This window comes from Lampris incognitus, chromosome 15 (genome assembly GCF_029633865.1).
Source record: "Lampris incognitus isolate fLamInc1 chromosome 15, fLamInc1.hap2, whole genome shotgun sequence".
NCBI classification, from domain to species: Eukaryota; Metazoa; Chordata; class Actinopteri; order Lampriformes; family Lampridae; genus Lampris; species Lampris incognitus.
The window spans coordinates 46,972,802-46,986,199 of NC_079225.1; the positions used below are offsets into that span (position 1 = coordinate 46,972,802).

General features: G+C 45.1%; 1 protein-coding gene across 5 annotated transcripts in view; it reads right to left on the bottom strand.

Moving 5' to 3' along the window:
- Positions 1 to 5,002, bottom strand: part of LOC130124925 (heterogeneous nuclear ribonucleoprotein Q-like) — a 33,876-nt gene extending 28,874 nt beyond the window's left edge. For all 5 annotated transcript variants that reach the window (XM_056294283.1, XM_056294282.1, XM_056294281.1 and 2 more), the window contains exons 1-2: positions 4,889 to 5,002; positions 3,630 to 3,804 (exon numbers count right to left, since the gene is read on the bottom strand). In XM_056294283.1, coding sequence (XP_056150258.1) covers positions 3,630 to 3,804 — 175 coding nt within the window. In that variant the 5' untranslated portion in view covers positions 4,889 to 5,002. The remainder of the gene's footprint in view (positions 1 to 3,629; positions 3,805 to 4,888) is intronic.
- Between the last annotated feature and the right edge of the window lie 8,396 nt (positions 5,003 to 13,398).

Here is a 13,398-nt window from a genome sequence, read left to right on the forward strand (position 1 = left end):
ATTTCACTTGCTCCTGCAACTTCATTGGAAAAAACCAGCTAAACGCATCGCAACATGCACTGCTTTTTTTTATTTAGAAAAACTGCATTTGTTTCATCCAGACTTGATTACTGCAATGTTCTGTTTTCAGGTTTGCCACGTTCTAGTACTAAAAGTCTTCAAATGGTTCAAAACACTGCAGCTAGAATCCTAACAAAAACTAGAAAATTTGACCATATTACACCAATTCTTGCCTCCCTTCTTTGGCCTCCTATCCATGATAGATCAGACTTCAAGGTGCTTCTGCTGACTAATAAAATCCTAAACGGGCTTGCCCCATCATACCTGTCTGATCTCCTTAAACCGTACATGCCATCTCGAGCTCTCCACTCTCAAAAATACAGGGCTCCTGCGTGTACCCAAAGTTAAAAAGTCAGCTGGTGACAGCAGGGCCTTTTCCTATTGGGCCTCGTTCTTGTGGAATAACCTGCCTGCTACCGTCAGACAATCAGAGACTGTTGAGTCCTTTAAATCTAAACTTAAAACTCGTCTTTTTGCCTTAGCCTACAATTAGTTTCCTTTAAATTGAGTACTTCATGACCTGTACTGCATAGCAGGTCGGTTTCTGTCTCAGTGAATTTACTGAACACTGTTCTGCCGACTGTGTCTCCCCACCTGCCACCCAGTGACTGCTGGGACAGGCTACAACATCCCGCAACCCTGAGTTGAATAAGTGGTTCGGATAATGGATGGATGTTCTGCCAACAAAATTATAGAGTAGATTATTGACTATTGCAAACTGTTCTCTCTCTGAATGATGTCTTCGCCTGTGTATGTGAATGGTGTGATGCGAGTCTCTCTTGTGTGCATGTATAGTCTGTCCTCCTGCCAGGTCTACATGGTGATGGTGGTCGTGTGGCTCAGGTCCTAGGCTGTTCCGATGTCATCTGGACACTGCTTGTTATCCTCCTCATCATATTCTTCAGACAGCTTATAATGCCATCATAATTCTGTTATCCTCTTTCAATGTTGTAATTCTGCTTTATTCTGTATGCACAACATCCATTGCAAGTCTGTCTGTCTGTCTTGGGAGAGAGAGATCCCTCCTCTGTCGCTCTCCCTGAGGTTTCTTCCTATTTTTTCTCCGTTAATTTTTTTTTCTTTTTTAGGGAGTTGGTCCTTATCCGATTTGAGGGTCTAAGGACAGGATGTTGTATTGCTGTAAAGCCCACTGAGGCAAATATGTAATAATGGGCTATTCAAATAAAATTGACTTGACTATAACGGATGCACTTCTCTTCACTTTCTTCTTATTAAATGATGTGACCAGAAGGTAATAAGAAGGAGAAAGCATTTCATTGAGTAAGTGCATAACCCATCCATCCATTGTCGTAACTGCTTATCTTGCTCTCAGGGTCACGGGGATGCTGGAGCCTATTCCAGCAGTCATTGGGCAGCAGGCGGGGAGACACCCTGGACAGGCCGCCAGGCCATCACAGGGCCCGCCCACACACCCACACATTCATTCCTTGGGACAATTTAGTGCATATTCCATCAGGTTTAAATTATAACAGATCACAACTTTAATGTGTGGCACAAGAAATCCTTCTTACAGAGCAAATGCTGACATTATACTGTAAAGTGCTGACATCAAATCCAAAACACACATGGCCTTGATGGCATTCACCAATATGCTGTACTAACCATACAACTTTCAACTTTTATTAAAAAAATGTTTTCACATTTCATGACAATGATGTGCTGTTGATACTGACAACTGACTAAAAGTAATGCCATATTCTGCAGCTATGATAGGAATCAACAACATAAGGAAAACAACTTAAATACTGACAACACATCACGACAAACATTTTCTAATGAGGAGGCATGCTGGACACACTTTGGGTTAATCAAAAATGATTACACTCCTCATCCTGTTAAACAAGTTCTCACCACCTGACCTAGAGAGACAGTGGCTTCTATTGTTCCTCCAAATGTCAGGATACCAGGTGGCCTCCAACCATCCACCTTGAATCTATTATGTCCAACCCCCTTCTTTCACCCATTTATTCCAGCATCTATACTTGACAGCAGACAATGCCCCGACACAACTGATGACTACGAAAGGTTCATGCAGTTTTAAACAGATCAAGTCCTCAGTATGGCAAAGATGAGGCTAGCCACACAAATAGGAGATTTACATTTGTGTGTTGCCCTGTGATGGCCCGGCGGCCTGTCCGGGGTGTCATCCGGCCTGCCACCCAATGACTGCTGGGATAGGCTCCGGCATGCATCCCCGTAACCCTGAGAGCAGGATAAGCGGTTTGGATAATGGATGGATGGACATTTGTGCATTTTATGATTGCTCTTAATCAAAAACAAGCCAAAACAGTAATGGTAGCAGGGCTGTCAATGAATATTCTAAATTCGAATATATAACTAAATTGCAAAAAAAAAAAAGAAAAAAAAAGAAATTCGAGTGTGAAAATTAATATTAGTTTGTGGGAGAAAAAAAAAAACAGCACCGCTGCTATCTGCCTTGGCTGCTGCAGTGAATTCGCTGCATGATGGACAAAAGTCACACATCACTTTCATTAGTTGAAAATGAAATCAACGTCAAGCTGAAATGAGTGAATAACCCAACAACCATGTGGTAAAGACGGCAGAGAGTTCACAACCCAACTAGGCTGCAGAGTGTGTGAGTTTCACTTCAAACAATCTAAAAAGCCCTGTTTGGAAATACTTTGGATTTCGGTCTGAAAACGGAAAAATTGTGGAACCTCGAGATTGAGTAATATGCAAGCTATGTAAACTAGAGTTAGCTTACCAAAAATACTACCAAATTGCTTATTTAAACTAGTATGACTATTACCTAATCTGTACAAAAATTAGGCTATTGGATAACACATCAATTACGAACAATTCATCTCGCTCCAAGAGACAGCGCGTTCTAATTTCTCACTCCAGCAGCAACCACGGGGGGGACAGAGAGAGAGCGAGAGATCTACAGTCTTCAAATTAAGTTCTACGGTATAGGACATTATTTTGTTTATTTTGTAATGTGTAGGTATGTAGATCTTTTGAAAGACATGTTTACATTGAAATAAATACACCTATAAAAGTAGTTATGTCTCTCGTAATGGTTTGCCCTCTTACGGACATAACGCGTAAAAATATAGTCGAATGGGTTCGAACCTATGTTTTTTAGAAGGAATAATCAGACGTCATTTCTGGCCAATTTTGGCAGCCCTAAGCAGTAGAGCTTTATTTCCCAGATCACCAGCATAGAAACCATTCATGAGCACAAGGGTCTGAGCCTTAGTGCCATGAACAATACTACAACACTAGAATAACAACCATATCAGAAACTGAACTGTATGACTTGCTAAGTCGGTTCTCACTTTCCAGGAAGTTGGAAATGAATATGATGAAAAAAAAAACAACCGTATATGCATATTTGCATAACTAATTTTAAGATGACCTTTTATAACGGTTTATACTTGAGCTTGATAGTTCTGTCCTTAAGCTCGTTGATGTGTGCTTAAGTAACAGCGTCAAAATGTGAAACCTTTCTTGACAAATAAAAGTTCCTTCTTGAGCTGAAAGCAGTATGTACAAACAGAATGCCATACTTGTGAAACTCAGCTTACCTGCTATATAAATTTCATCTAGCTTCTCTGCGACACTCTGTGGTAAACCCGCCTCCAGTAACGCCTGGTAATGTTCAGAGTGAGCCGCCACAGCGGTTGTGTCCGCCGCGGTTGTGTCCATCGGCTCTTCTGTCCCGTTCCCGTTTACATGATCTGTGGCCGTATCTTCCGACATCTACCCAAAAGGAATGGTGCAAGAGACACAAAACAGCAACACCTTGGTTAGAACAGGGGGAAACTCAGTGACCTTAACCCGTCCGCGGTTTCTAAACAATACTTGGCAGCCAGCATGCATCATGCAATACAAATACTGGCCATCACTATTGAGCCCCGACTTAAACGCCATTATTATCAGCGTCTCCTATTTCGCCCTCCTACTTGCCCGCAACGTTTCACGCTCTTTTAGGACGATGTCATGTCGGGTGCAGCATTACACTGACACGTGGCATTGCGAATCTCTTTTGCATGTTGATAATCCCACTCGCTGCCCCTTAATAAGGAAAAACGCACTCGAGACGACGTGCGTTCTTTGATAATGCTTATGACGGCTATTTAATGTGCTACGGCGCCAGACGGTCAACGCTGGAGCTCGTCCGCCAGCGGCTGATCATGGCTGAAGCCGCCTCGGAAGAGCGTCTGCTGGGACGCGTGAACGTACACGCGTTACCTCGGGTCGCTGGATTGGCGCCAACGGAGACGGATCAGACGCCGTCCGCAAGCTGGAGGTCTCGGCTTCACCGCACTTGCGCTGCGCTGGATCTGCCTCAGCGCTGCGCCCGGCGGCGCATACGGCTGGCGCTGACTTCCGTTATATAATATCTAAATCACCGTGATTAGCAGGTGCTAGCTAATTCTCATATACAACATGCCCCACCACGCCTCTACCAGGGCAGAGCTGGCAGCTAGCGCTGTTAGCTAACCGTGGTCCGGCCTGTACGTAGCTAATCTCACGTTACGGGGGGCAACGCTTGAGCGAAGAGCAAAGCCTGCGCAAACGGGGTGAATATAGCGGCTTTCGGGGGGCGCGGGCAAGCCGCATGTGTGTGCGGCTAATGTTTAGCAAGTCAAGCTGGGCCGTATTCAAAATGCCGGCTGCAGCCAGACGAGCGGCACGCCGCCGCGCCGCTGCTCCGGCGGACGGGCGGGAGGAGCGTGAGCCAGCCAGCCCGCCCGCCGCGCCACCTTTTAGCCCAATAACGCGAGCAGACGCCGGATACGCCCGATTCATTTGATCATTAGTCAAATCAACGAGCACTTACCGTGAGCACCTTTGCGTTCAAGGAGCTCCAGAGACCAAAAATGTCCACCTGTTGTATTTAGACGCGGCTATTCTCTCCCGGTGAAAGAAAATGGCGGACACGTAACGTCGCGAGTTCTCCCGAAGGCGAACGGGGTCTCCCGAGCCGCTCTCCACGGGCTGCTCAATTTACACGGATATCCGGCGGCGTGACGTCACCGCGGGACCGCCCCGCCGCCCCCCCTCCGTCGCTTTCTCAAATTCAAAAGGGCTTTCCCGGCGTGGCAGGCGTGCGTTTGGTAAACATACGTTCACGCTGCCAAAGTAAGTGTGAAATAAAAACTGTAGACGGTAAGTAGAGCTCCAGTGGAATGGAGACACGTGTAGACAGAACGTGTTGCACTGCAGCATTGTAGTCAAATAAACAGAAGTCTTTATGCATGCGCAATAATCCAGGTAAGAAAATCAAACGTTTATGCCAATACACGTGTCCGGATGAACTCATTCAACTTTCTTTGAAGAAGAAATCCACATTGTTTTGACATTGTAATAATAATAATTATTATTATAATAACGAGTTTGACAGCATCAGATTTCATTGTGGAGATAAAATCAGTGCATCTTTCCCAAGTTTCCATTGAGTCAGAATCCATACGAGTCTTGATGACATTGTTGCACACACACTAACCAGAGAGGAGACCCCGCGGTAGACCCAGAGCTCGCTGGAGGGACTACATGTCCGATCTGGCCTGGGAACGCCTTGGGGTCCCCCCGGAGGAGCTGGAGGGCGTTGCTGGGGAGAGGGACGTCTGGAGTGCCCTACTTAGCTTGCTGCCACCGCTACCCGACCCCGGAGAGGCGGCTGGTGATGAATGAATGAATATATAAAATCCAGTGAGCATGAAACAGGCTTGTACGGTCTCAAAGAATTTATTTGACTCACTGGATCAGCTACTTATCTGTTGAGCACTTTCCCTACCATTGAATGTTTCTTTTAACAAAGTTTTATATATAATAATAATAAAAAACTTTATTTTACAGCACCTTTCACACATAAAATGCAGCTCAAAGTGCTTTACATTGAAAACAATAAAACTCAACAACAATACAGATAAAATAAGTTAAAAATAATAAAGCACAGACCTAGGCAAAAAACATAAAACAAGGCAAGAAATAAAACCACAGTACAAGATAAAAAATAAGAGTAAAAGAAATATAAAGTGGAATTAATTAAAAGCAAGAGCATAAAAATGGGTCTTGAGCTGATTCTTAAAACTATCTACGGACGTTGCTTCTCTTATTTGTTGGGGGAGTCTATTCCAAGCCGTCCGTGCATAAAAACAAAATGCTGCTTCGCCACACTTGTTGTAGTTCATTCTCGGGACACTGAACAGGCCAGCGCCAGAGGATCTGAGAGAGTGGCTCGGAACATCGTCAGATAAGCAGTCAGACAGATATGAGGGTGCTAAACCACGTAGAGCTTTAAACAAAAGTAAAAGAATTTTAAAATCAATCCTCAATGCTACAGGAAGCCGGTGTAAAGATGCTAAAACTGGGGTCATGTGATCTCTCATCCTGGTTTTTGTTACAACCCTTGCTATATATATATATATATATATATATATATATATATATATGTGTGTGTGTGGGCCCTGTGATGGCCTGGTGGCTTGTCCAGGGTGTCTCCCCGCCTGTCGCCCAATGACGGCTGGAATAGGCTCCAGCATCCCCGTGACCCTGAGAACAGGATAAGCGGTTCAGCTAATGGATGGATATTCCGCTCCTCATTAGTTGAGCACTTGTAACAACACCATTAACGGTTTCGGAAAAAAACCCTATAGTGAGAGAGAGGTGTGTGTGTGTGGGCAGCGTGACGTCATCATGGGACCCCCCCCCCTCTCTTGTCTGTGTCTCTCAAATTCAAAAGGGCTTGATTGCCATAGTAAGCAATCGTTTGGTAAACATACGTTCACATTGCCAAAGCAAGCGTGATCTTGAAGTCAGTGCAGTGTTTAACAGGGAGCTGCTGCAGAACAGGGGTGATGTGATCTATGGAAGGAGTTCCGGTGAGGATACGGGCAGCTGGATTCTGGACCAGTTGAAGTTTATGAAGACACTGGAGGGGAAGACAAAAGAGAATAGAATCGCAGTAGTCAATACGGGATGTAGGCAGGGGTGTGAACGAGTATGGCGGTGCTGTTAGGTGTAAGTGACGGGCGAAGACAAAGACAACACTACGACTCGACTATGCTGCTGCTTGTTTCGTAGACCTATGTGGACAGCAACTGTCATGCGCTCATCCAGGTAGTAGCCCTCCACAGCAGCGGCTTGACAGAGGGGACCTTCCAACTGGCTGAGCTCTGGCCTCATCAACAAATAGGCCCATGCTTTTGTCTGCATACACGGCAACCAGTGAAAGCCATGCAAGAGAAAATAGTGGAAACAAGGACAGTTTAACGAGCTGCGTTATGTCATCTACTCTGCTTAGGGGAAAACTGATGGAAATGACAGGCTTATTAACTCTGGTCCAAGCGGTAAGCGATATATTACACAATAATAAACGAGACAGAAATGTTTGATTCCATGGCTGTCGTCTCATATGCATAGCCTCTGGTGTAAGTTAAGGTTACATTAGTATTCTTGTTAGTTTGAATCACATCAATAGCCAATCATGTTCATATCAATATAAATGCCATCCATCCATCCATCCATCAATGAAGCTCGAGTAGACTAGGGGGCTAATATTGTAACCTATTATTCTGGACTTAGCCTGTTAGTGATTTTAAGTTCCTGTTATGAGCTGTTGCCACAGTATATGCCGTGAGCTCTTATTTTGAAGGCTGCAGAGAGAGCGGAAGTGCTGTACGCAGGGTTGTCGCTGTGGGTTCCTTCTGGGGTTCGCAGATTGATATGCACTTTTTTGGTTTCAGTGTGTGTTTTCTGCTTTATACATGTATATTTAGGAGGACGGGTTGATAATGTTTTGGACAAGCCTGTGTTTTTTTGCACTTATAGTGTTACTGTTTTGAGACGAGGACGTTTCTTTTTGTAGGAGGGGAGGTATGTAACCTATTATTCTGGACTTAGCCTGTTAGTGATTTTAAGTTCCTGTTATGAGCTGTCGCCACAGTATATGCCTCGAGCTCTTATTCTGAAGGCTGCAGAGAGAGCGGAAGTGCTGTACGCAGTGTCGTTGCTGTGGAGTTCTGTTGGGGGAAGAATCCAAATAAAGTGGTCCTCGTGTGAAAGTGGAACCTCCCTATTTGTTAGTTTATAGTTTCATACAGTATAGGAGACACCTACAAACCCTCGGTTACAATATCAACTATTACAAACTTCTTTGAATAAACGGTAACACTAGCAACTTCACTAATATGTTAACAATGCAAACATATCACACACACAACAGTAAATGACCTGTTAAAAGTAACCGGATAGCGTTTGTAATATTACTCCCTTACCAGTCACCACGGAGGACGCCATGATTGTTATGGCGTCGAGTCGGGGAAGTCGGGGCACTGAACTCCCGCACGAGTTTCCCAGCGAACAATCCGACCCCCCCCCCCCCCACCAGGGTTCACGTCACACGTTCCTAGCTCTTAAGTTCCCCATCCCCCCCCCCCCCGAGTCGTGAACGCAGCAGGACAAGGACACAAACAACCCGCGCTGCAACGCCGTAAAATACCGTAATTACGCTGGCAATATCGCCACTCAAAACTTTCGGCTGCTCCCGTTAGGGGGCGCCACAGCGGATCATCCGTCTCCATCTCTTCCTGTCCTCTGCATCTTCCTCTGTCACACCAGCCACCTGCATGTCCTCCCTCACCACATCCATAAACCTCCTCTTTGGCCTTCCTCTTCTCCTCTTCCCTGGCAGCTCCATATTCAGCATCCTTCTCCCAATATACCCAGCATCTCTCCTCCACACATGTCCAAACCATCTCCATCTTGTCTCTCTTGCTTCGTCTCCAAACCGTCCAACCTGAGCTGTCCCTCTAACATACTCGTTCCTAATCCTGTCCTTCTTCATCACTCCCAATGAAAATCTTATCTTCACCTCCACCACCTCCAGCTCCACCTCCTGTCTTTTCGTCAGTGCCACTGTCTCCAAACCATATAACATAGCTGGTCTCACTACCATCTGGTAAACCTTCCATTTAACTCTTGCTGGTACCCTTCTGTCACACATCACTCCTGACACTCTTCTCCACCCACTCCACCCTGCCTGCACTCTCTTCTTCAGTTGACCCCAAGTATTTGAACTTGTCCATCTTTGTCACCTCCACTCCTCCCATCCTCACCATTCCACTGTCCTCCCTCTCATTCACGCATAAGTAATCTGTCTTGCTCCTACCGAGTTTCATTCCTCTTCTCTCCAGTGCATACCTCCACCCTCCAGGCTCTCCTCCACCTGCTCCCTCCTCTCGCTACAGATCACAATGTCATCTGCAAACATCATAGTCCACGGAGACTCCTGCCTGATCTCATCCGTCAACCTGTCCATCACTATTAGAAACAAGAAAGGGCTCAGAGCTGATCCTTGATGTAATCCCTCCTCCACCTTTAACCCATCCGCCATTCCTCCTGCACACCTCACCACTGTCACACATCCCTCATGCATATCCTGCACCACCCCTACATACTTCTCTGCAACTCCCGACTACCTCATACAATACCGCACCTCCTCTCTTGGCACTCTGTCATATGCTTTCTCTAAATCTACAAAGACACAATGTAACTCCTTCTGGCCTCCTCTATACTTCTCCATCAACATTCTCAAAGCAAACATCACATCTGTGGTGCTCTTTCCTGGCATGCAACCATGCTGCTGCTGCTGATCATCACCTCTCCTCTTAACCTAACTTCTATTACTCTTTCCCAAATCTTCATGCTGTGGCTGATCAACTTTACACCTCTGTAGTTGTTACAGTTCTGCACATCACCCTTGTTCTTGAAAATCGGTACCAGTATGCTTCTTCTCCACTCCTCAGGCCTCCTCTCACTTTCCAAGATTGTGTTAAACAATCTAGTTAAAAACCCCACTGCCATCTCTCCTAAACATCTCCATGCCTCCACAGGTATGTCATCAGGACCAACTGCCTTTCCACTCTTCATCCTCTTCATAGCTGCCCTCACTTCCTCCTTGCTAATCCACTGAACTTCCTGATTCACTATCCCCACATCATCCAACCTTCTCTCTCTCTCATTTTCTTCATTCATCAGCCCCTCAAAGTACTCCTTCTCAACACACTCTCCTCACATTTCCATCTCTATCCTTCATCGTCCTAACATGCTGCACATCCTTCCCAGCTTGGTCCCTCTGTCTACTCTAGCCAATCAGTACAAGTCCTTTTCGTGTATAACCATGCGCCTTTTCCTTCGCCACCTCTCTTCCGTTTACGCTGTATCTCCTTGTACTCCTACTTTCTTCATCTCGCTGACTATCCCATTTCTTCTTTGCCATCTATTGTAACGAATGAACACCTAACCGTCTAGTCCTGAAATGCAGGACAACCTCTCTTTTTAAACCTCCGTTTCAGAAAAAAAAAATTGTCTTATATTTGGGCCAATACAAAACCTCTCTCTCCAGCACATAGCGAACTCTCAGTATAACTTCAATTATAAGTCAAGCCAAGCTTTATTTATATAGCACATTTACTTGCAGAATCACACCACACTGTGCCACCTTAATAGACAATATAGTCCCAAACATAGAAGGCCACATAGAGTGGGCTTTTGATAAATGACATCAGTGAGCATGGACCAGTTTTTAGTCTATGACTGCAATTTGAGAAAGAACAAAGTTCCCAACAATATTCAATATATAAGAGTAAGAACAAAGGAATCCATGAATGCTTTCAAAAAGGAATTACTAACACACAACATATTTCAGTCCTTATATGATAAAAATTGCCCAATAAAACAGTTCAACAGTAAATGGAAATATGAAGATAGTCCATGGATCACAAAGGGACTACGTAATGCTAGTCATAAAAAAAGCTCTCCAAAGAATTCATAAAGCGCAGACCCATCGAAGCAGAAATACAATACAAAAAAAATATAAAAACAAGCTAACTAACATTATGAGGATATGCAAGAAGGAATACTATAATAAAGAGTTAGAGACCCATAAAAACAACACCAAAGGTATATGAATGTGTTGAATAGTATTATTAGAAACGGGTCTAGAAGCCCAAGCTCAACACTTTACAGATTATGATAAGACTATAAATAACGTGGAAGACGCGGTCAATGGCTTCAACAGATTCGTTGTAAATGTGGGCCAAAACTGGCAGGAAAAAAAATCAATGACACAGAAACAATCACAGTGGGGGATGATAGTGATTATGGGGACAGAAATCCAAGTTCAAAAGTCCGCGGTGGCGTAGCGGTCTAAGCATCGGCTTGGTGTCGATGCAGTTGCCCACTGGGGACTGGGGTTCGCGCCCCGGTCTCGTCAGATCCGACTATGGCCGGACTCGATGATTGTCCTTACAATCTGGTAAAGTTCTAAGCAAAATGAAAAAAGCAGAAGTTATACCCCTATATAAAACCAGAGATACTACAGACCAATTTCATTATTGTCACAATTCTCCAAAATACTAGAAAAACTAGTTGCTGCTAGACTAGACAAATTCACTGAGAAGCACAATCTGTTGACCAGTAGCCAGTTCGGGTTTTGACCAAACAGAGCCACATTTCTGGCACTCACTGAATTAATTGAAGAAATAACTCATTGCATAGACAAAAAAAAAAAAGTTTGTTGTGGGAATATTTATAGGATTAATAAAAAAGCCTTTGCCACCATTGACCACAACAGATTAATAAACTGGAAAGGTGTGGTATCAGAGGTGTGGTACACAATTGGCTAAGAAGCTATTTAAGTAACAGGCAGCAGTTTGTAATGATAGGCGAACATAAATCATCATCATCACACATATTACTCGTGGTGTACCCCAGGGGTCGATTTTAGGCCCAAAACCATTCATTCTGTACTTAAATGATATATGCAAGATAGCAAAACATTGAAATTTGTTTTATTTGCCGATGACATGAATATACACTGCTCAAAAAAAATAAAGGGAACACATAAGCAATGCAATGTAGCTCCAAGTCAATCACACTTTTGAGATATCAACCTGTCCAGTTAGGAAGCAACACTGATTTGTGAATCAATTTCACCTGTTGGTAAATTGTCTAATTTCCACCAGGTGGAAATTAGACAATTTGCAAGACAACCCCTATAACAGGAATGGATTTGCAGGTGGTGGCCACAGACCATTTGCCTGTCCTTATCTTTTATGGCCGATCTTTGGTTAGTTTTACATTTTGCTAGTGCCCTCACCACTAGGTGGCATGAGGCGGTATCTGCAACCTACAGAAGTTGCTCAGGTAGTGCAGCTCATCCAGGATGGCACATCAATGCGTGCTGTGGCAAGAAGATTTGATGTGTCTCCCAGCACAGTGTCAAGGGCATGGAGGAGGTACCAGGAGACAGGCCAGTACACCAGGAGACATGGAGGGGGCCGCAGGAGGACAACAACCCCGCAGCAGGACCGCTATCTGGTCCTTTGTGCAAGGAGGAACAGGAGGAGCACTGCCAGAGCCCTACAAAACGACCTTCAACAGGCCACTAATGTGCAGGTTTCTGCTCAAACAGTGAGAAACAGAATGCATGAGGATGGTATGAGGGCCCGACGTCCACAATTGGGGCCTGTGCTCACAGCCCAACACCGTGCAGCCCGATTGACCTTTGCCAGAGAACATCTTGGTTGGCAGATTCGCCATTGGCGCCCTGTGCTCTTCACAGATGAGAGCAGGTTCACACTGAACACATGTGACAGACGTGAGAGAGTCTGGAGACGCTGTGGAGAACGTTCTGCTGCCTGCAACATCCTCCAGCATGACCGGTTTGGCGGTGGGTCAGTGATGGTCTGGGGAGGCATATCCTTGGAGGGCCGCACAGACCTCTACGTGCTAGCCAGAGGTACCATGACTGCCATTAGGTACCGGGATGAGATCCTCAGACCCATTGTCAGACCATATGCTGGTGCAGTGGGCCCTGGGTTCCTGCTCATGCAGGACAATGCTCGTCCTCATGTGGCCAGAGTGTGTCAGCAGTTCCTGTATGTCGAGGGCATTGATGCTATGGACTGGCCTGCACGTTCCCAGACCTGAATCCAATCGAGCACCTCTGGGACATCATGTCTCGTACCATCCGCCAACGCCATGTCGCACCACAGACTGTCCAGGAGTTGACCGATGCCCTGATCCAGGTCTGGGAGGAGATCCCTCAGGAGACCATCCGTCGTCTCATCAGGAGCATGCCCAGATGTTGTAGGGAGTGCATACAGGCACGTGGAGGCCACACACACTACTGAGCCTCATTTTGAACCGTCTTGAAGAATTTCCACAGAAGTTGGATCAGCCTATGTTCTCATTTTCCACTTTGATTTTGAGTATGATTCTGAATCCAGACCTTAATGGGCTAATGATTTTGATTTCCATTGATCATTCTTAGGTTATTTTGCT